The following is a 24799-nucleotide window of genomic DNA, read 5'->3' as shown; positions in this document are numbered from 1 at the left end:
TATCTACTGATATGTTCAATGGCAATGACAGTTCATTTTTGTATTTCCAATGATCATCTTCTTTTTACTTCTTCAAGCTTTTTAGTCTTTTTTTAATTTTATGTTCTTTTCAAGGCAAGTTAGAAGTTTGCAACTATTCTTCAACAACAAATATCTCCTCTTTCACCAAGTTGCAAGCATCACACCCCTTACCTTATCTTTTGTTTCATGGATGGGATTGCATCACACAATCATTAGGTGAGGTCCCTTGGCTAGCTATGAATAAATAATAGGAAAATAAAAGATCATTGATCAATATAAGACCATGTTAAGTTCTTAGTGATGTCCACATCTTAAAAGTTATAACTTATGTAATTTCCGTTCACTGATAAACTTTGAATACAATGGTTTGCTAACATTGTTAAATAACATGTGAAAACTTTCTTACTCTTAAAATTGTTCTTCAATAACATTCATTTTTCTCTATTGTTATGTTAACAAGTTTGGGATTAATTTGAAAGGAATCGAACTTATAATCTTTAGTTAATTATATTTGTAACTTCATAATGTTACTGTTTCGGCAAAAGCTAATGCTAGGAACTATATATATATTATACAAATGGGCTTAAGCACATCAACCAAAATTAAAAGCCTAAAAATTAACAGTCCTACACATAATGGGTTTAAGAATAACAGCCCGACCACAGGTCGGGTTGCATGGCTAGTTTTTATATTACATTACAAACAATGCTTATGTGACGGTACTGAATGTTATTGTGTTGTTGAAGAAGGTAAATTGTGCTTGTGCGATCCCGCTATCGCTTTAGAAATAAAGTATCTTCCTTTCAAGTACCTCAAATCGATTTGGAAGTTGTCCTGTACAAGGAGAGCCTAGTTTCAATAAATAGCACAAATGTTGCATTAAATTGACTAATAGGGTGACTTGTGTGGTATCTTTGGTATGACTCTGTTCTATTCTTAAGCTCATTTCAATTATATTATACACATTTTGTCATAATTTCGACCAAATCGGAATAACAATATTTGTTTTCGATTTTTTGATTTTCGAGGTGTTATACACTTCCAACTTTCAAAAACCCATTATCATTTAATTATTCTAATAATTTAAAACTAATGAAAAATAAAATCTTAAACCAAAGTCCTCTCCATTTTTTTTTTTTTTTTAAGTTAAGTAGTTGGGATTATAGCCTCCCCTGCTTCCATTAATATAAAGATCTATAGTACACTTTCCCTTCCATATCTTCCCTTACAAGTTTAGAAAGAGTTTCAGTAAAAGGAGGAGAAAACAACATTACACAAGGACCTGTATCCATACCAGTACTATACAGAGAAGCCAAGTGGTTTGCAACCATATTTGATTCTCTGTATATATGCTTAAACTCTATCACCTCAAACAATGGAATAAGACTCAAAATTGCTATTAAGAATATTCAAGCAATACCAAGGTGGTTGTTTTGAACCTTTTATAGCTTGTATTGCTCTCATTGAATCTGACTCCACATCTACTCTTAAGTACTCTCCATTATAAAAATTCACAAAGACGATTTACGTAGAAACTTATAATTAAACAACGCTTCAATTAAAATTACAACCAAAAATACTAAACCATTGGGGAAATACAAGCTAAATTGTCCATGCCAAGTGGGGAAAGAAACATAACATAACATGTATTTTTTTTGGTGGGGTGGGGCGTGCACATAATCTCTCACCCTCTAACTTAGAATCCTGGCTCCGTTCATGCCAAGTGGGGAATGAATTTGTCGTGTTTTCTAAGGTAGTGTTGCTTGATGGACCTACACGACTGATAGTCTTTGCCATATGTACAAATGTTGCAAAGGTAGTCATGTATGATGAAAAGAGTTTTGTTCTTGGTCAACTAAGAGTGGGTTTTGGTAATAAAAGAAATTAATATTTCAACATATCGTCGTTTACGATAAATATCGATATTTAAAATATTGTCATTTTTTTTATCATTAGGCCCACCACTAGTAGTATGATATATATTTATATTATTTATTCTCCACACCTAAACAAGGAGTATTTTTTATCAAGTGGTCAATGCGTGCTTTGTTTTCCCCACAATCAAACCCGCCTCGCTTGTTTAAGAGTATTCCCAATGCAAACAACTTTGAGGGGAAATAATAATTTGTCGCTCTTATAAGCCAAAAACAATGGCCCAATGCAAGGGTGACAATAATAGTAGTTTTTTCATTAAGTTACAATGAGAGTAACACTTGCTACTGAGATAGTTGTCGACTTGTGATCTTCGGACGAAATTTTTATTCCGTCTCACATATTTTTTCGATTTGTTTTTTTTTGACGAGATGTTTAATTCCGTCCGACATGTTTTTTCGATATTTTTTTATTTTTTACATTCAGACGGAATAAATACATTCCGTTCAAATTTTAAAGTCACATTTGTATTAGGCAACCCCTAGTAGTTTCTCACAAAAAAAATAACTATGAGGGGAAATAGTCATATGTAGCGCCTATATAAATGTAACAAGTTGTTGCTTGCATTAGGAATGCTCTAATATTTATTTTTCAAACATTTGAAGTTTACTAATTTATATTTGTCTATAGATTCTACCACTACCCACTAGGTGAAGTGGCAAATCCCTTGATGTGTACAATGAGTGTTGGCAATCTCTTATAACTCTTCTTTCTCCACATTTAAAACTCAAAGTTAGGAAAGAGGAAAGGAGGGGACGCAACTTAATGATTCCAGTTATTTTTTGGTTCTCCTATAGTTTGGGATTTCGGAATTATTGGAATTCCGACAAATCCAAAACCCGAAATCCACAATATTTCAACCCATGTTATATTTGGAATTTCAAAAATTTCAAAACTATAAATATTTCAACTCTAAACTGTTTTTTCCGATTTTTTGAGAAACTGAAATATTGGGCGGAATTCTGATATTCGGTTCGGAATAATGAAGAGTGGGTTCTCCACATCTCTTGATTCTCCTTGATTTATATTTCCTATTTATTATGCTTAATTAAAGCTCGCTGTTAGTAGGTGCTTTAATATATCTCACCGATTATTATACAAATTCCACTTTTTACATACCCTACTTAATGCTAAGTTTTTACGACCTAATATCGTCAAACATAATAACAAAAATCTTAAATAATAGTACTAAAAAACTTTTCAACATAGAAAATCTACCAAAAAAATACGTTTTTTTTTCATGGTGAAAGCCTGAAAGGGTTATCTAGGATTACCCCTCGCCGCCGCTAGACCCAGGTCAACTCTAGTTGACTGTTAACCCTATGGTGAAAATATTACGTGTCGGTGACTAGTAGAGAGAAATTTCCCCGAGTATTAATGGTATATGGTATCGTTACTGTCGGACCCATATTGTATTGGGTAGACCCCAAAAACAAAAACAATTATTACAAATGTGCCATTGGCCCCAAGAGTTGTTTTGTGTTGGGCACTTCCCAAACCAACCTGAATTTCACTTGTTGCAACCTTTTGAGTCATTCTCTTCTCTTATCTTCCACCATCGTAAACTTTAAACCATAAAGAAAACTATATCCTAACACTAACACTAAACACTAGGGTTGAATATGCATGTGTACATGGCTGAATATATGGCTGAACGAGAAAATTTGAACACCCTAAGCTTAAACGACCAAATTTAGGTTGTTAGTTTGCACACCATGCGATGGCCCGTCACACCGGTGATCGAAGTCTAAAATGATGTGTCCATGTCGTTTGGGATTACACCGTTTGGACTAAGTCCCAAACGACTTGGACACACCGTTTGGATCCAAACGGTATGGCCAACTGGCCATGTCGTTTGGGATTTAAATTTTGAAAAAAATATGAAATTCTGTTTTTTGCCCAGTTAACCGATGTGTGGACACCATTTTGACTAAGTCCGAAACGGTGTGGCACGGTGTCGGTGACTAGTAGAGAGAAATTTCCCCGAGTACTAATTTGGGGATTTTTTTTTATCAGGGGTATAAAAACACAAACACAAACACAAAGAAAGCAAGAAAGCTGAAGTTGGAATGGCAGACAAAGAAAAAGAAGAGATAACAAGATTATTTCGTATCAGAAAAACAGTAATGCAGATGTTAAACGACCGAGGATACTTAGTAGCCGACTTCGAATTGAGAGCAACGAGAGAAGATTTCGTTGATAAATTTGGAGATCATGTGAAAAGAGAAGATTTAGCTATACATAAATCTAAAAACAACGATGGCTCTGATCAAATATATGTTTTTTTCCCCGAGGAGGCTAAAGTCGGTGTCAAGACAATGAAGACTTACACCAACCGGATGAAGACTGAGAATGTTTTCAGGGCTATTCTCGTCGTGCAACAGAATTTAACTCCCTTTGCTAGAAATTGTATTGCTGAGATTACTACTAAGTTTCACCTCGAGGTTTTTCAGGTCTGCCCTTTTTTTTTACCCTCAATTTATTATATCCAATGTACCAATATCCTCAATTTCTGTGTTCGAAGCAATTGAGGAAATTGAGGTCCTACTTTGCAAGATCCAATATATGCGAGTTGGAAACCAGATTTCATTCTTAAAGAGAGGGAATTCACAGTCAAGTCTAATATTGTTAAGTTAGAGAGTTTAACAAAGTGCTGATCAGATACAACACCTCGTGAATTATTAGATAAATCTAACCTCGTCCTAGACTTCTGGGAATACTCCCGTTCGATTGATTGGAGCTGAGCTTTACTTTTGTTAAGCTCGTTAATCTTCCAAAAGACGTGGGAATGTCGCCAATGAGTTGATTGTGATTAAGAGCTATTTTTGTCAAAGCTGACAACTTCCCCAGAGAAGCAGGGATAGGACCATGCAAATGATTACGACTGAGATCTAATTTTCTCAACATTGACAAATTACCAAGAGATGTAGGGATTGGACCATTCAGTTGATTGCGGTTAAGGTGTGAACTCCTCAAGGATAAATAATTGCCAAGAGATTTTGGAATTGGCCACTTGGTTATTGCTTAAATCATTCTTGATTTCTAATCTCACATTGTTGTAGTACAGACGATTTATAAGATGGGAGCTTTGCTTTATTGTCCTTATTGTTCGTGTATTCTCAATTTCGATATATATCACTGATCTTAAGAAGTTTGTTTCTTGTTATTTGGTTTTTTAGAATGTGTTAATTGTCATAAACTTCTGAAATAAAACTTCTGGTTCTTTTTTAAGACTAAGAAACATGACTTACCTATTGATGAAGAAACAATAACTTAGTCTGACGATAACTTCTTTGGTGACAGGAAGCGGAGCTTCTCGTCAACATCAAAGAGCATGTTCTTGTTCCTGAACATGAGGTACTTGGACCCGACCAAAAGAAGAGCTTACTTGAGCGCTATACCTTAAAGGAAACACAGGTTGGTTCTGAGCTGATGCACTCTTTTTATCACTTCAGTACTTTATGTCGCAACCCACCTAATATTTCTGCAACGGTGATTACCTAGTAAGAATATATTTGCTATTGGTAAACTAGTAATATCCAAGTTTGGCGGACTTTTTGATAACTCTATCGATGCCGAATACCAAGTTACAAACCCTCTTATTTGTTATTGCTGAAACTGGCTAGCCATCAAAAGGGTGTCCAGAATATACATTAAACAATTATGGCCAAACATATAGATTTGTTCAATTGTTTCAATTATAGGGAATTACAACATTATAGTGTAACAATCGCCAAATCCAATTGCAGAAATAAGTTACCGTTTATTTATAAAATTCGTCAAATCCGTGATCACTGTTTTCTGCAACGGTGATTACCTATTGTAAACAACAACAAGTGATTGCCTAATTTAAACTCAATCCATAAATAGTTTACTCTGGTAATCACTAGAGTAACTTACGTCGGCAAGAAAAACATATATATAAACAATCACTAGTACATGATACGTTCCCAATGGAGGCAATCGATTCCACAAACATGTCCAAAGCAGGAAATGGAGATTTTCCAACAAAATATGTTGTTGGAAAGTCGGTCGTGCTAGCATGTAGTGCAAGTCTTGGGGCAGTTGAAAGATTTAAAAATCTCAGCATGTGTTTGGCCATTATGACACCAGGTTTCCAATCTAAGCATTTTTCTCTAATTGTTTAAGTATAAATTTAAGCTTTGTATGTGATACTCCTAAAGGATTCAAAATATACAACAAGTATATTTTTTTATTCACTTCAGTACTTTATGTTGCAATATCAAAATTCTCATTTGTTATAGGCTGTCCTTTTTAATTTTGTATAAGCTATCTTGTTTAAGATCACCTGCTAGCATGAAGACTGCTGTTTGGTCTGTTGACAATGGGTATTATCTTCTTCTCTTATGCATTAGCTGCTTTCTTGTAACCTGTGAAGCTTCTTTTTTCATGTTCCTTAACAGCTAAATTTTGTTAGTTCGTCTGCTTTGGAGTTTTAAATACATGCTGCGTTCATGAAATAGATCTATTGTAGGCATGAAATGTTTCTTGAATATCTAGAAATAAGAATAATTATGTGTCAGCACATTGCTGTCTCCTATATGTTCTGTTATTTTTATCAACTTTAGCTACTAGTGAGTAGACCCTTCTGAATATTCCAATTTCTAACGGTTATACCATTGTGGTTGCTTTCAGCTTCCGAGGATGCAGATCACTGATCCTGTTGCTAGATATTATGGGCTAAAACGTGGCCAAGTTGTGAAGATCATTCGTCCAAGTGAGACGGCAGGAAGATATATCACCTACCGCTACGTGGTCTAGAGCTATGTGCCTCAGTTAGAAACCAGAGCTGAAGAAATGATTTGTGTTTGCTTTTTAAGCTACCTTAAAAACTTGTGGACTGTGTACCTACGTTTTATCCTTTATCCGATAAACCAATGAGTAAAGGCTGTCAGTGTTATCCCTTGGGTATACCCATATTGTTACAGAAACCTGTACTGGATAAATTCCGCTAGAACTGTTATTGGATATCTGATTTTGGATGCGGTTTTAGCATGCTATTGCTTAGTTCTGTTTACATTTAACTGTGCACATCTTTTTCCTGATATCCAACATCCCAATATCAGTCGATCTTTATGATCCCTATCATTGGGGGTTTCCCCTAGTTTACAGCTTCAAGATATTGGTCAAATCATGCCCTTGTTCTGGATCAGAGATAAATAAAAGTTTCAGTTGTGTATTTTGTACTTTGTCATTGTACAGCTGCAAAGTAGTACTGTTTGAACTTTGAAGTATTGACCTTGTGTGCTGATCGAATTTGGAACAACTCATTTGCACCTAAAGATATGTGCCTCTTGAGTCTTGAGACTCTTCAATCCAGGTTGTTGGATTGTTTGTCTTGCAGTTCCTGCAAATAGGCGCACGATAGAGTAAAACAGAAACTTCATTTTCATGCATTTGGTATTATGACTTGTCTCATAATACATCACCTATGGGCCATGACCGAACTGATTTGGATGACCCAGTCTCCACTCTCACAGTCTCAACTCTTCTGCAAATCCTCAGCCTCTTCACCAGTAAAATGTTATCCTACACCAACCCAATTATCAGTCCATTACCCAAAACCCCATTTCTTCAAACACAAACACCTTCTAGAACACCTTGTTTTACTCCACTTATTAGATTCTCTTTAGTTGAAGAAACTATAACAAAACAGGAAAAAGAAGAAGAAGAAACACAGAAGAAATATAAATGGATTAAAATTGGGCCAAACATAAGTGAAGCCCAAGAAAAAGCAATATCTCAACTCCCTCCAAAAATGAGTAAAAGAGATAAGGCTTTCATGGAAACAGATTATTTGTTTTGATTATTCTGAAAAGAATGGGGTTACGCTTTCTTCTATATTAAGGTCTTGGGTGAAGATTATGAAGCCTCGTAGAGCTGATTGGTTATTGGTTCTTAAAGAAATGTCCAAACTGGAAGTCCCATTGGTCTCTGAGGTGATTATGTTTCTATTTAAATCTATTTTACTTAGAAATTTTAATATGGATTTTTGGCATAGTAGCATTGTGAATATTTAGTGTGTACTTTGGTTGCTTGACTGACTACGGAAATGTTTTATACCTTGGGGAAGGATGTAGACCTCATCAATTGCGAGAGTTTTCAAATTTTAAATCTTTTTTGGTCGTAGCAGTCAGTGTAAGTATGGTTACTGTTTGTGTTTTTTAAGTTGACAATTCTTGTATGCAATATCATTCTTAGGTAACAGAATATGCCCTCCTGGAAGATTCTTTTGAAGCCAATATACGTGACTACACCAAACTGATTGATGGCTATGCTAAGCAAAATCGGTTACACGATGCTGAAATTACTCTCCAGGCCATGAAGAAAAGAGGCTTCACTTGCGATCAGATAACTTTGACCGTACTTATTAATATGTACAGCAAGGCTGGAAGTCTTGAGCAAGCTGAAGAAATATTTGAAGAATTAAAGCTGCTAGGCTTACCATTGGACAAAAGAGCTTATGGAGCAATGATCATGGCATATGTGAGAGCGGGAATGCCTGACCGTGGAGAGATTTTGCTGGGAGAAATGGAAGCCCAAGAGATTTATGCGGGTAAAGAAGTTTACAAGGCATTGTTAAGAGCTTATTCCACTCTTGGTAATACACTTGGAGCTCAAAGGGTGTTTGATGCTATCCAGTTTGCCAGGATTTCTCCAGATGTCAAACTTTGCGCTCTCCTAATCAATGCACATAGAGTGGCAGGTCAGAGTGACGGGGCTCGTCGTGTGTTTGAAAATATGAGACGTGCTGGACTAACACCTAGTGATAAATGTGTGGCTCTGATGTTGGCTGCTTATGAGAAGGAGAACAAACTTAACTTGGCACTGGACCTATTGATAGACCTTGAGAAAGATAATTTTGTGCTTGGCAAAGAAGGTTCCGAAGTTCTAGTGTGTTGGTTTCGTAGATTAGGAGTGGTAGATGAGGTGGCTCTTGTATTGAAGGAATATGCTGCCAAGGAGATCAAATGTGAAACTTCTGGTGTATAGTTTGCATATTCTGATTGTGCATTATTATGACTGATCCTCGATGGAAGCATGCCATAACATCCAAAATCTACCATTCGGTATATCATCCATGCCAAGAAAATCATTCGGCTGTGACTTTTGGCGACCGTCAGGTACTATTTATTATTTAGTTGGTCACCTGACTGTCTTTTTCCTTAGTGGTGCGTGGTATGGTAATTTGGTTGTGATTCTCATCAACCATCTAATGATTGTTAAAGTACGACCTACATATCTCATTGATAAACGTACCTATATTTGATGTAATGAATGGCATGTCAAACAAAAAGTCTCTATATTCAGAACAGTTTTGTGAGAATGTCTAAGCTGTCCCTTCTGGTAGCTGTGGCACATTTCCAGTAGTGAACAAGCGTCATTATGGACCTGTTTGATAGTTAGAACATCATTCCCTAGTCCCTTTAATTGAACCCTTGATATTGGGCCCGACTTCCCAAGCCTTGACCAGTAGGCCACTGGACTGTTTTCATCTTTGCTTTATTTTACACTGGGGCACTCTACCTACCGACAACAAATGATATACAACTCTTCCATGTTCTGCCACTCGCCATGTATTTTCTGGTGAACCAAGAGGTTGCCCTTTTGACTATAGTCATCAAGTACTGTTCAGGTGTATGTTTGTAACCTGTAATCTTGCTTATGCGTTCAGATTGGATTTAGTTCTAGAATAGTTTGTTAATGTTTATTTTACAGGTTTTTTATATTTAAATATCACCTTCAAATCTGGGATAAACCAACCTTATTGTGGAGTGTGTTCTTTGAATGTCACAGAGACTTTGTCAGTGCTTAGAAAAAGGCTTCTTTCAGACGATATAACTCTTCTCAGTGATCTTGCAGATTGGGAACCTAGACGTGATTTTGCCAGAGGGATTGTTGTATATCATGACTGCCATTTCCCAGAGAATTCTTTTACAAGCATCATACCTGTAGCAAACAAGTACTGGGAGAGACGTGTAGGTACCGTTTTGTATATTCGTCCAAGGGATTGCTCCGTTGGACCTGAGACATAAAGCTAGCATATTGACCTTTACTGCAGCTGTAATGATTGGCCCTGGTTTTTTTGTCAGTCTTATTTTAGTTATGTAATTCCTGTATGCTGTGCTCACAGCTCATTGTGAGAGCTTCTATGATATGAACAATTAGCTGGTGTATTTCAGTGGGATTCAAGGGTGTTTTAGCAACACTCTTCCCGGTGAGTGAAAATTTGTACTTGATGCAGTTGCCTTCTAGACAGAACTATTACACTAGTAAGCCCATTTTTCGGAAAACAGTAAGTTTACTTCTGTACCCAGCTGAGCCTTAAATACCATTTTATGATTTCTCATCCATGACCATTTTCCCCATTCTACTGATATATATTGGTGTAATATAGGATAATTACGCAGAGTCGTCAGACACAAAATGTATTCTCCCCATGATTTATTAGAACAGATGGAAGTTTTCTTATTAGAATGCACGTGGCCATGCGAGGCCCTAAATGCAGGGCCTTAATACTAAATGTGATTACTTTCTACTGAACATTCATCTATGTACTCTTTCTATTCTCATAGCAAAATGCTAAAATAAGTTGCAGATTTGGGTAACATGTCCCACGAATGCAAACACTAGTGCTCGATTGGATCAGTTCTCATCCGGAGGGTGACGATGGTGGAACTGAAGTTGATGGTTGAGGGGCTGCCCCTGCAGATGTCCCTTGCCTTTGGAGTAGCTCCCGCGCCAATGCTTGAAGATCCCCGCCTGCACTTAAAGGATTATCGGTTGGGTTCCTACCTCCATATTGTCGAAAATCCATTTGTCTTTGTTGAAGTGCCCATGAAGGTTGCATTAGAGGATCAAAGAGCATCGATAAGTCGAAGCTGGCAGGCATACTAGAAGCTGATGGAAGGTCCACAATCGAGAGTGGGTTAACAAACATTGCAGGTGGTGGAGCTGGTGGTGGAGATGGAAGCTCCAATGTTGCTAGGTGTGCTTGTAAAAAAGATAGTTCGGCTTGTAAGTTTACGACCTACATAACAAACACAATTAGAAACTAACACAGAAAGCCACCAGTTATGAACCACTCTGGAGTTTGGATTGCTCTATTACCCAGCACGAAGCTATATATACCAGATAGTTACTACGTAACGTTCCAGTATATAGCCGTTTCTTGAGAAACTTGTTACCATTTCATTGGAACTCATTTCTGTACATATGTTTACCCATCTAAAAAAGAGAAAGGAACTATTTCCTGGATCAGTATGAACATGTCGGGAAACATAAATGATCTCAATTCAGATATACACCCATCTGAGAGTGAAACTTAACGTAAAAGGTCTCCATGAAACCCGTTGCCTTTAAGAAATTGAGAGACATTTGCTAGATGTCTGATTGGTATAACCAAATTAGTATATTCGGGCTAAAAGACAAGCGGATTAAATCTCACTTAATGAAACAACTAAAAATTTGCATGGACTAAAGGAAATGTCTGACTTGATAAGCCAATCAGTATAATCTTGTAAGAAAATCAGATCTTCAATTAGCATTCTACTATTTATCTTGGGTTCGGACATTTTCATAGATCTTCAAAACTAAGTAGGCAACTCACACTAAGTAGGCAACTCACATAGGGGCGGATCCATGATTGCTCTTAAGGGGCTGCTACAACAAATATACACTATAAATATATTTTTTGAGTGAATTATATACTATTATAACTAGTTTTTTTTTTTTTCAACTGAAAAATTGGGTCTGCTATAGCCCACCCCCAGCCCTGGCCCCTGAACTCACTTGTGAATTGCATGCATCCACTTACTAAAACAGTCATTTTTTCTATTGGGAATAAATAGTAAGTATTTTATTTTTAATTTTTTAAATCTCACGATAAAAAAGAGTACTTCTAGTCATCTAGATGTGGTTGCATCACTTGCATGTATGCAATTCACAAATGCATTTTCAGCTAGAATTTCTCTTTTCAATAATATCCTTTGAAAAACGGATATTTCACAAAATAGAGCAAATGTTCACCAAGTAGTTTTGCTAAAGCCTAAAAGTAGTGAATATATATCTAATAAAATAATTATTTGGAAAACAGATGATAATAAATATTACACATGCCAAATGGCAAAGTTGGTAAAACATTTGGCTGATGATACACTAATACCAGAGGTTTGGGGATTGAACTAACCCAGCTAGCATCAAAAAGTTAAGTTACAACTAATTTTGTTTAGAACAGAGTTTGCCAATAAAAAAAAATTATAATAAATCTTAATAAAAACCCTAGGAGTAAGTGAGTAACCGTCGTGAAATAACTTGAACTTTCAAATTTTTATTTTTATTTTTATTTTTAAAAACGCATGAGTACTAGACATGAAACGTGGTGCGTGCTTCACTTAACGTGGCAAATTATGAGATCTCTACTTCCAAATGTAGATGCTATATATTTATTTCTTTTATTATTTCACCCCGAGTCTGAGGTTGATAAGAGACGTGGCATGCATTTTGCTAAATGTGGCAAACTCTCATAAATCTTATTCCAATTGTAAACGAAGTAAGTTCTTGAAAACACTTAGCTTCCAAAATTGAGAGAGAAGCCTGTGGAGTGTATTTCGTTACCATAGACGATATCAAATTCCTTAATCAGAATTCCTCATGTTAGATTTCAGACCATAGACAATATCAAATTCCTATATTTAAAAAGAATCCAAATAAATCACCTACGCCTTGGTAGAGGGTACGAACACTTTTCGAAAATCCTATTGCAAGGCGGAGGAGATATGAACTCAAACTAAGAATAAGGACCGGATTATTAATGAAATTATATTATCAAACACGTAATGATTAGTTTGCATATTAACATAAAAATAAATCAATCTTCAAACTTTGAGGAAAAATAGAGTATTATTGTAACGCCCTTTTGAAAATTCACATATATGAGGAAATACATTATACCCTGAAAATAAAAATAATTGTGCATTTTCTTTTTAATCGCAACTAACACTTTATATCAATTCTCTCAAAGTAACGTAATAGGGCTTTTGGAAAGAATCCATACAGTTATTTTGTTAATGTTAAATAGTTAGCTATATTTCAACAATTAGTTAACCATGGAAAATGATAAATAATAATAATAATAATAGTTAGCAAAACAAAGCTGCTAGCTGATGCCCAAAAGTAAGGAAGAAAATGAAAAAAAAAAAAAAAAAAAAAAAAAAGAGACGTGAAAAGAATACACGTGAAGGAACGAAGGTGATTACCTATTCAAGAACCTGTTTGCCATAAAGTAGTAATTATTGCTTAAGTTATGGAATCTAATTGACAAATACCTGTTGCTGGAGAGCAAAAATATGAGCGACGCAGCCATAAACAGGATCTCTCAAGCGAGCTTGAGCCTCATAACAAATAGTAACAACTGCATCCAAACGCTTATGAACTGGTATGTGTAAAAGAAGCTTGGACACATTACTTGCACCAAACACCTTATGAACTGCTGCAAAATGCGCTGCGCCTTGTTCTGAATCAAAATACGGAGCAAAGATACACCCCGCCACACATTTTCGCCTTAAGAACTTGCATGCACCACAAGGCCCACCACCTCCTCCACCACCACCGCCGCCACCACCGCCACCACTACTACTACTGGTTGCACTCATCTCCTAGTTCCAAAAAGGAAACAAATTATAGACCTTATCTATATGATCTTTTTTTTTCCTAGAAAAGTTGGCTTTGGGCTTAGTTTGTTTGGTTTTATTTTTCCTTTTTAATTCCAAATAAACCTTTGAAGCCACGCGATGAAGCCAACCCCCTCTTTAGCTGTTTGCGTGAAGCAAACATGAGATAGGCCAAGTAACTTGAAATTGTTAAGCAGACTCTATCTTCATTTCTCGAACGAAACACGTTATTTCTCTCTTTCTTTTTCCTTTACTTGGTTTGCTTTGCCTTTGCTTAGCTAGGTAAGGAGAAGAAGAAGAAATAGTGAATTTAGAAGTGGAAACGTGTATGAAGTTTGTCTATACTTGCTCGCGTTTTTTAAGCTGCCTAAGAGTGCAAAAGACGCCAATACTTCTCACCTTTGCTTGCTTTATTAGTTTTATCTTCTTGCTCTATCAATACAGTGACTCTTATTTCCTTGTTGGTATCCTAAAATAGTATTATCTCAATTAATAGATCATACTGACATATATGCCCAAATAAGTTCACTTGGCATATATATGATCGAATTGATCGATTAGGGTGTGAATGTGTGGATCTTTACTAAAACAAATCATACTAGCACCTTAACACAGTCACGGGAACATGACATGGCCTAGTCGATCGATATCTCTTAATTAAAATCGTAAATGCATGATGCACAAGATTAACTTCCAGATCGAATTCAAAGTTGATTCTACATTTTTCTTTCCGTTCTTCCATTAGAAGTTTAGGACATGTCAGACACAAAAAAATCATCACATTTTTTCCAAGCTTATAATACAAACCATTGGCAAAATAAACTAAACAGTTACGTTGCTTCCTGTAAGAAGTAACAACATTCTAGTTTGTTCGCCAGTGGTTTGTAAACAGACATGAAGTTAATATATATTCTAGATCGAACTAATTTGTTCATCTTCAAGACCACCAAATGTAATATAAGTATATATAACAGGCAGTTTTATTGCGTAGACATACAAAATTGCGCTTTTGAGTACAGTATGTCTATAAGAAACTGTGGTCGGGCGCTAAGAATAGTGACTCTTAATGACGAATTATATGAAAGACTAGTGCGCATATATTTTAATGATGAGATATGTCATTACAAAGTAGAAATTTAGAACTTCTGCCCATACGCATGCTAACAACTTCTTCAATAATAATATCACTTCATAGGTGATCTGGCTGTTATATGTTTGCCATTACTTTTATGTTGGTCGTTCTTTTACCATAGCTGGATAGATGTTCGATCGGGATGTGTTTGCTAATTTTCTGTACTGGCCACTAAGTTACTATTATCAGAAGGGGTCAATTCATGTAATTCTGTCTTAAGATGGTATTATCTAATTCTAGTGTATGTTTGATTCGTCAAGGGAATATTGACTGATATAGTCTCAGACTAAAATGGTGAATTTGATGAGAATATGAGATATATATAACCTTTCTACATTTTCATCTATATTAAAGTAGAATACATCTTATGTGGACTATCTATTTCCTAGGTGGTGCACTCTTGAGAGAGAAGTATGCAATGTGGACACTCTTAAATCATAAAAAATTTCATAATACAACAAGAGCTCTTAATTTTAAGAAGTTTCATAATACAAGCATAACTCTAATAAGTCAATTAATATTTCGCAAGGAAATTTTATACAACTCCAATTGCTAAATCAATTCTAAAAAATTATGCTAATAATTATATGTTATTGAAGTCATCACAAAAATTTATATGGGCTATAAATTTTTGAAATGATTCCGGTGATATGGCCGGGTCTAAAACCTTGTATATATTATAGTTCTACTCTAAGCAGAGTACATCTTATGTGGACAATTTCTTTCCTAAGTGGCGCATTCTTCAGACATAGGTATGGCACGTGGACACTTTTAATTTAATCATAAGAAGTTTCCATAATACAACATGAACTCTTAAACTTAAGAAATTTCTTAATAAAACACAACTTTAATAAGTTAATCAACATAAGAAAATTTTATAGGACTCCAATAAGAGGTATTTTCGAGCTCTATTAAAATTCCACATCATCAACAAATTTTTTTTTTTTGCAACAAAATTTTTTTATTATAACGAGAATTTTTCTCTTATTAAAACAAATTCTAGCACTTCTAATTAAAACGTATGTGAATCATTTTCCTATTAAAACAAAATCTCTCTCCCAATTGAAAAAACGGTTTTTTAAAATTTAATTAAAAATAATTGGTTAGAAAATTAAAACGGGTTTTAAAACTTAGTTAATTTTTTCTAAAATATTTAAAAAAAACCTACAAACTAGTTTCAAATAATTATTCCCTCAGGGCTTTCGTTTATAAATTCTAATTCTTCTACATATGAAACTTATCCTTGAAAATTCTTGGAAAGGGTGGAATGTTCTCAATCTCTCATGCCATTTTCAAAAATATTACGCCCCAAGCAACGAAAGCAATAGCAATGAAACATTGACATATACAAAAACATATATGAATAAGTGTTTGTAGACAAGCACAAAGAATTGTTTTTTTTTTTTATTTGGACGCCACCAATGGAGGCAGTCTTGCAGCCGTGCTTCCAAATTATATTAAAACGAATGCCTAAATAACATGGAAATCAAAATTTCAGATTATGAAGGATGGATAAGGAATTACGTATCCAAAGAATAAAGTGATTGCATATCAAATATGAAAGATGGACTGATTATAATGATTAATAATCGCCGAATGTTGCTTAAAGTAAAAAAAAAAAAAAAGGAGGAAGATCCAAGTTCAAAGCATGTAAAATGCAAACAAACTCGTGCACTAAACCAAATGGTTGTTTGACACGTTTGAGTCACTAAATCGGACGTAACGGCTTAGAAGATGACCTCATTGAACGTCAAAGAAAATGAGTAGGTCCCACTCGCCGTTCAGTTTTTTCTAAAAAGCGTAACGTTTTCCCGATTCTATTATTTTATTTTGAACAACAAGACTAAAGACTCAGTGCAGTAGGAATTTTGTGTAGCAATTCTCCACCGCGCCGTCTGCATCTTGTCTATTCGATGTTTTACACGACAAAAGCATATCGGTCCCACACCTTATTTACATTTACACTCGTCACTATCAGTCAATGGCTTCTGCTGTTTTAAACGTAACAACTCCGTTGCATTGATTGGAACTGCCCACATTAAAATTACCAATTAAATTTGAAGACTGTTGAGTACGCACAGGTGGTCTATGAGGGTGAGACCGTAACTTATTTAAGTTTTGTTATTTTGGTTAAGTCTATAACTAATATAAATATATATATTGTAGGTTATAATAAATATATTCTAAACCCTATTTTCTTTTTGTGTCTCTATTTTTTTTTTTCTTCTTCTACACCACTCAATCATTTTAACCTAACCAACTAACCACCATATATATCTCCTAGCATAAATAACATTGTATCAGAAATCGACTATGTTTAGAGAATGCTAGGAGAGAGATATTCAGTTTCAAGATTCCAGTTTTAGTATTAGTTGTTGTTTTAGTATTGTTTCGCTTCCGCAATCTCTCGGTATTGATAAAGAGGAGTACATCCAGGTTTTTATAAGGAGAAGGCGTGGTATTGTCATCTCGCTATATTTCTCACTCTCTACGTGCAAGCGTGGGTCATGCTCAGTTAAGGTGTAGGAACTGTTATGGTTGCAACGAATGATCTATGAACCGCGAAAACCCACGCACAGCAGAATAAGGGGTTCTCACGGTTTTGGATAGAAATAATACCTTTTAGATCGGCTAAGATAACTTTGAGAATCCAAGCTTAATGAAATCAGCAATCTCTTGATCTTCTATTGTATTCCTATCTTTAGAATTGACGTTGTGTGGGCAACGATCTACCAACCCTTTCTTTCTCTCTTTCTTTGCCTCTCTTTTCCAATAAATGAATAGTGAAATCGGTCAGGAGAGAAGGGTTTCTATTTATAGGCTATAACAGGGACCATGAGGAGAAATTAGGGTTGGGCATCCTAACGGGCTTGGGCTTTCCATGTTTGCCTAGAACACACGGCCCAAGTCCTTCAACAAATGACTTATTCCACTAAAGGTCATTGTTGCACTACCGCCCTAATCCCAAATTACGTGTTACGTTTATAGGCTCCATATTATATGCTTGTTGATTTCCCGTGTTTAAGATATTGAATGCCCGTCGATTAAGTCAAGTTACTGACAACTATATTAATCAACTTCTTATATCCTTGAGTAGTACCACTCAACCTCATTGTCATGTCGGATTAAATCCACCTGTAGGGTTTACATGATAATCCTTATGAGCTCCTCAAGGGGATATCATCAACCCAACTTTTTGAGGGTCACGGATTTCTTCTATAATTAACAGCACACCTTACATACAATGTCATTACCCAATCCATCGAGTTTGTTGATTCACAAATGAATCTCACTCATTGATGATTTAAAGCAATGTACAATGCACGTAAGTGCCCGTTATTATATCCAAATTAAGAGGACAAACATCCATAATAACAGAGGTGTTTGTTATCTTATATAGTCAGTATAAAGAGAAACAATCTCACTTGGTCCTGTTCAATACACACTAAGTGTCCTAGTGTAATCCTGTAGTCAAGATAGACTAATATCATATTATACTACAACCGTACCAATGATTTGTCCAAATCCATTTAGGTTGTGAACGTTTACTTATACTTTATAAGGTATTGATGATATGATCTTCTGTGTATCACCACACACTATATCATCTATAATACAAAATATTATACACATGCATATAACTAATAACATATATAATATGCATAACATTTGCCTATATGATTATCATTCAAAATATAAAGAATTAGAGTTAATACAAAAGTAATGATTTTAGTATATAACCCTATCATAAGGAGTATTCGAAGCGCGCACGCGCTCGTAGTACTTTGTCTCGCAGTTTCGTATTCTTTCCATCAAGTGAGTTTTTCTTCTCTTTACAATGATTGATGTTGTTCCAAAATCCGATGAATTCGGTAATACGTCTGTTTTCTCTGTTGGTATGACCTCTGTCAAATTGGAGGGTGTTGCCAATTACCTTCAATGGACAGAGGCAGTTACTATTTATCTTACTGGAAAAGGTAAGGAAAATCATCTGACAGATCCCCCAGATGATAAAGGAAAGACAACCTGGACGAAAGATGAGGCCTTGGTTAAGAATTTCCTGTGGAATACTATGGAGAAATATGTTTGTAATACTGTGCGGTTTTTAAAACCTCGAAGGAGATTTGAGAGTATCTACAAGAATCATACTCTCAATCTCTCAAATACTTCTCGTATCTTTCAGTTGTATGAAAACATATTTGATCTCACTCAAGGAGATATGTCTATCTCTGAATATTACAATTCTCTTCATAGCAAGTGGGAAGAACTGAATATTTATCACCCACTTACTACAGACATAAAGCAGTTGAAGAAACAAAGAGAGGAATTTTGAGTCTCAAAATTTATATCTGGGCTACATCCCAAGTTTGCTAATGTGAAAACCCAAATTCAAGCTGAATCTAAGCTCCCTACTCTGTCTGAAGCTTACTCTCGTCTGTGTCGTATTATTGCACCTCCTCCAAGGCATGCAATGATAGTGCGGCTTTATTGATCCCTCCAAGCAGCAATAACAACCCCTCCTCTGGTCATGGTAATGGAGGTAGAGGGGGTCGTGGACGTGGAGGTGGGCGTAACCAAGGGAGTGGCCATGGTTGTAGTATTGGCGGTTTTGATCCTTGTAAGCATTGTGGGCACATAAATTATAGTTTTGATTTTTGTTGGGATATAACAGGACGCCCACCTTTGCACAAAGCCAACAATGCCACAGTAGTTTATCAGAAAGTGACTGATTTTCAACGAGTTCAAGAAGACTTTGCAGCCCTGATGAAGCGGATACAAGCTATTCCAGTCAGTTCATCGAGTTCATCCGACCACCCCACTGCGACCCTAGCCGATTCAGGTCAAACATGTTTTCATACAAGTGGTAACAACTCTTGGGTTATTGACTCAGGAGCTTCTGATCATATGACAGGTAATCCCCAATTGTTTTCTAATCTTGAGTATACTCACACACCATCATATGTCACATTAGCAAATGGGGCTAAGGCTAGTATTCTTGGTTGGGGTACTATTCAGTTAACTCGTAATATATCACTTGTCTCTGTCTTGCTTATTCGAAATTTCCCCTTTAATCTATTGTCTGTTCATCGTCTCATCCAATCTCTTCACTGTAATGTCAATATTTTCTTCCACTCATGTTGTGTTTCAGGATCTACAGACAAAGACACTAGTTGGTGGGGGGTATGAGCACGGGGGCATCTATTACTTTCAAGATGATTATGGGCACTCTCACCAGAAGCAGGCTCTCACAGTCTCAATTTCTCATGTTCAATGGCATAGACGTCTTAGTCATCTTCCTCTGGCTAGTTTGCGAAGTTTAGTTCCCAGTATTTCTTCTAGTATTCAGTCTTTAAGTTATGAGGTTTGTGAGTTAGATAAACATCGTCGTACTACTTACAAAAATAGGTTAAATAAGTGTTCTAGTGCTCCCTTTCAGTTAGTCCATTCAGATGTCTGGGGTCCTTGTAGAATCACTGGCCTTTTGGAGCCAAGTGATAAGCACCCAAAAGTGTATTATGAAACCCGTTGAGACATATAAATTTGGTTAACTATGTCTTTAATAATCATGAAATAAATATGTTTTCATACTTTTGCAGGTATTCGCAGTAAACATGGAAATATGGTTTAAATCTGCGATAAACCACGAGGAACGACATATATATGAATTCTTCCAAATCCGCACAGAAGCATCAAATTTTCGAAACTCCTACCTCTTGAACCAGGACTCTGAATGCGACAAGTGAGCTGCTCAAACAATCAGGGTGATGAACTTTATGCATAAGCGAGAAGTTGTAAAATTGCCCAAAGACCGGACCGCCACTGGACTACACATAGGACCCACTATGCGGGGCCACAAGATTGGATGAGTCATCAATCATGGAGCATGTCAAGACAAAAATGACAAATTATTGGTGCAAAGTTGACACCTTGCATGTAATTAATTAGATTAGGTGTTAATAGTGAAAAAAAGACAAGGTGTCACTTTGTTTTAATGTGGTGGATAAAAATAAAGTAAATGTGGTTTGATGTTTCACATGGGAGAAAATGAGTCTGCCTTTCATATGGAGAAGAAAACAAAACAAGGGGGGAGACACTCCATTTACTCCCTTGACTTCTTTTCCTTACCTTGTATTATTTTAGTTCCTTAGCCATTTTTATTATTTAGTTTTTAGTTTTGTAAGAAAAGCTTGTAGAGTTTTAATGGAGGAAAAACTTTGGTTTTCTTCTAGTTGAAAATAAATCAAAAGCAAGTGAGTTAGATAATTAGTATTCTTTTTCCTTTTTCTTTCTCTCTTTATATACTTTCTAACTTGTAATCCTTCATCCCAAGGATCATGAGCTAACTTCCCCTTGGGGAGTTAATCAAACTCATGTGAGGGAAAAATCTTTGTTGTTGGTTTGGTGGGTTGTTTAGGAAGATCAACTAGACCTACACCCTATCCCAAAATGATAGTTGGTGTAGTGTCTAGTTAGGGATCAAAGTGATGAGCTTAGAGATAAATCATTGCTTTGATTCCACTTGCTAGCATATATGAGTTTAGAGATGAGCCATACATGTTAGGGATCAAGTTTTCTTCTATTAGAATTGTCTATGAGTTCTAGGAAGAATAAAATAAACTTATTAAAATCAACAACAAAAGTTAACTTCACATGAGGAGGATTAACTCTCCATATTTTCTTTTAGTAAATCGTATTGTGTTTAGTTGCATTCACTTGAAACTTAATTTTTTTTTGTTTGTGTAGAAAAGAAACCTAGTATTAGTATTTAAACTTACTCACTAGTTTCCTAAGAGTAAAAACCAAGTTGTAGTTGTCATAAACTTTAGGTTAGATCAAATCTTTACTCCAATTATATGAACACGAAATTTTGTGAGTAAGGAAACTTTGAAATTTCACTTTTGTCAAAATTAGAATAGACAATCTCTAACATAGGAAAAGTGGATATCACCAAGTATTTTATTACATTTATAGATGATTTCTCTCGTGTTTGTTGGGTATATATTATGGAAAATCATTCTCAAGTATTCTCTGTTTTTCAAAAATTCTATGCTGAGATTACTAATCGGTATTCTGCACACATGCATGTTTTTTGAACTGATAATGCCAAAGACTATACCTCTACAATATTCAAGAATTTTTTAGATGACCATGGCATTACACATCAAACCTCATGTGTGGATACACCTCAACAAAATGGGGTTGCTGAGAGAAAGAACAGACCCATTCTTGAAGTCGCCCGATGCTTTGTTTCAAACAAATCTCCCAAAGTTTTATTAGGCAGAGGTAGTTCTTACTACCACATACTTGATTAATCATATGCCCTATTCAGTGTTAGGAGGAAAAACACCATACTCTATTTTTTTTCCTGGTCAACCTTCTTTCCATCTTCCCCCTCGGATTTTTGGTTGTGTCTGCTTTGTTCATAATCTTCAGCCGGGTCGTGATAAGTTAGACTCTCATGCTATTAAGTGTGTTTTCCTTAGGTATTCGCGTACACATAATGGGTACAAGTGTTATAGTCCTCATCTGCGCAAATCATTTGTCTGTGCTGATGTTACTTTTTTTGAAGATGTCCCGTTTTACTCTTCAGAAGGGAAGATGTCCTCTGAACCATTTGAGGATTGTGTTATGCCATCTGATGTTGTTGAATATGATCTTGGTGTAAATAAGGGAGCTAATAATCCGGTTACTGCAACTGATGTTCAAATTCCAACAGATGGAGCGGGTCCCCCCCCCCTTGATGTTCGAGTTCCAGTAGATGGAGCGCGTGCCTCGCCCACAGATGGTCTTACAGGAGCGCGCGCTCCCCCTTGATATTGAGTTCCAGTAGATGGAGCGCGTGCCGCGCCCACTGATGGCCTTACCAGAGCTCGCACACGCCCTAGTACCTTCAGCTGCAGTTCGAGAGTTTGAGGCCGAAAGTTCAACTACTCTGCTGCCCTCACCTCTTCCCACTGTGTCTGTGGATCTTATTGCCATTCCATCTGACCTCGATGTTCTTATTGCCTTACGAAAACTTGAACGTCCACCTGCCAATATGCGTCTTCCTAGTAAGTATGCCCAATATTCTATTTCTCAGTATGTTTCCACTGATCATTTACCACCATCTGTGAAGTCTTTTGCTACATCCTTGTTGTTAGTCTCTGTCCCTTCTAACTAAAAGGACGATCTATCCCATCCTGGCTGGAAGCAAGCAATAGACTGATAGGGTTATATACTAAAAACATTATTTTTGCATTAACTCTAATTCTTTATATTTTGAATGAGAATCATATGGGCAAATGTTATGCATATTATATATGTTATTATTTATATGCATGTGTCTAATACTTTATGTTGTAAATAATATGGTGTGTGGTGACACACATAAGATCATATCATCAGCACTTTATAAAGTATAAGTAAACGTTCACAACCTAGATGGATTTGGATAAACCATTGGTACGGTTGTAGTATAATATGGTATTAACTTATCTTGACTATAGGATTACACTAGTACACTTTGTGTGTATTGAACAAGACCAAGTGAGGTTGTTTCTCTTTATACTGACTATATAAGAGAACAAACACCTCTGTTATTATGGATGCTTGTCCTCTTAATCCGGATATAATAACGGCCACTTACGTGCATTGTACATTGCTTTGAATCATCAATGAGTGAGATTCATTTGTGAATCAACAAACTCGATGGATTGGGTAATGACATTGTATGTAAGGTGTGTTGTTGATTATAAAAGGAATCCGTGATCCGCAGGAAGTCAGGTTGATGATGTCCCCTTGAAGAGCTCATAAGGATTGTCATGTAAACCCTGCAGGTGGATTTAATCCGACATGACAATGAGGTTGAGTGGTACTACTCAAGGACATAAAAAGTTGATTAATGTAGTTGTCAATAACTTGACTTAATCAACGGGCATTCGATATCTTAAACACGGGGAGATCAACGAGCATATAATATGGAGCCCATAAACATAACACGTAATTTGGGATTAGGGTCGTAGTGCAACAATGACCTTTAATGGAATAAGCCATTTGTTGACGGACTTGGGCTGTGTGTTCTGGGCGAACACGGAAAGCCCAAGCCCGTCAGGAAACCTAACCTTGATTTCTCCTCATGGTCTCTGTTGTTGCCTATAAATAGAAACCCTCTTTCTCTGGCCGAAATACCAAGGTTTTGCTCAAGAAAAGTAAGTTCCAAATTCAATTATGATCTTGTGAGTGAGAGAGGACAAGAGAGAAAGAAGGGGCTGGTAGATCATTGCCCACACAATGTCCATTCTAAGATAGAAATACAACAGAGGATCAAGAGGTTGCTGATTCGTAGAATTCCTATTCTCAGAGTTATCACAGCTGATCTAAATGTATATTTCTAAACAAAATCATGAGAACCCTTTATTCCGCTGCGCATGGGTTTTCGCGGTTTGTAAATCATTCGGTGCAACCATAACGGTTCCTACATGGACGAGGAGTTTAGTGCTTTGTATTCTAATGACACTTGGGTCCTTATAGATCTACCTTCTGGTAAGAAAAGCAGTTGCTTGAAAGTGGGTTTTCACTATTAAGCATTATCCGGATGGAACTATTTATCGTTTAAAGGCTTGCCGGGTTCAAAAGGCTTTACCCAGACTTATGGTATTGATTACTCCGAGACGTTTTCTCCAGTTGCAAAGCTAGCCTCTGTGCGTATTGTGATTTCTCCTTGCTGTTCATCATCACTAGCCTCTGTTTCAGTTGGATGTGAAGAATGTTTTTTAACATGGAAATCTTCTGGAGGAAATATATATGGTTCAACCTCCTGGTTTTGTTGCTCAAGGGGGGAAAGTCTGTCAATTAAAGAAGTCTCTTTATGGGATCAAGCAGTCTCCTAGAGCTTGGTTTGCGAAGTTTAGCCAGGTTTTGATGGCTAATGGAATGACTAGGTGTGAATATGATCATTCTGTGTTTTACCGAAAGACCCATCAAGAGATTATTATCTTAGTTGTGTATGTTGATGATATCATTGTCACAGGGTCTGATAAAC

General features: G+C 36.2%; 3 protein-coding genes across 3 annotated transcripts; 2 read left to right on the top strand and 1 right to left on the bottom strand.

Moving 5' to 3' along the window:
• The first annotated feature begins 3885 nt into the window (after nt 1-3885).
• LOC147514120 (DNA-directed RNA polymerases II and IV subunit 5A-like) lies at nt 3886-6991 on the top strand. The gene is made up of 3 exons (XM_086597538.1): nt 3886-4406; nt 5257-5370; nt 6610-6991. The coding sequence occupies exons 1-3, from the start codon at nt 4023-4025 to the stop codon at nt 6733-6735; spliced, it is 624 nt and encodes a 207-aa protein (XP_086453664.1). The 5' UTR covers nt 3886-4022; the 3' UTR covers nt 6736-6991.
• A 399-nt stretch (nt 6992-7390) lies between these two features.
• Nucleotides 7391-10328, top strand: LOC147514119 (Tetratricopeptide repeat (TPR)-like superfamily protein). The gene is given in 4 exon segments (XM_086597536.1): nt 7391-7762; nt 7764-7913; nt 8176-9098; nt 9838-10328. Coding segments are annotated over 3 exon segments (1299 nt in total). The 5' UTR covers nt 7391-7405; the 3' UTR covers nt 8968-9098; nt 9838-10328.
• Nucleotides 10329-10393: 65 nt separating this feature from the next.
• LOC147514118 (LOB domain-containing protein 30-like) lies at nt 10394-13989 on the bottom strand. The gene is made up of 2 exons (XM_086597537.1): nt 13302-13989; nt 10394-11005 (listed from the first exon to the last, which is right to left on the bottom strand). The coding sequence occupies exons 1-2, from the start codon at nt 13626-13628 to the stop codon at nt 10628-10630; spliced, it is 705 nt and encodes a 234-aa protein (XP_086453663.1). The 5' UTR covers nt 13629-13989; the 3' UTR covers nt 10394-10627.
• Between the last annotated feature and the right edge of the window lie 10810 nt (nt 13990-24799).

Source organism: Coptis chinensis, chromosome 3 (assembly GCF_015680905.1).
Source record: "Coptis chinensis isolate HL-2020 chromosome 3, ASM1568090v1, whole genome shotgun sequence".
NCBI classification, from domain to species: domain Eukaryota; kingdom Viridiplantae; phylum Streptophyta; class Magnoliopsida; order Ranunculales; family Ranunculaceae; genus Coptis; species Coptis chinensis.
Note: the sequence above shows the minus strand (reverse complement) of the source record. Positions and strands in the feature narration are given on the sequence as shown.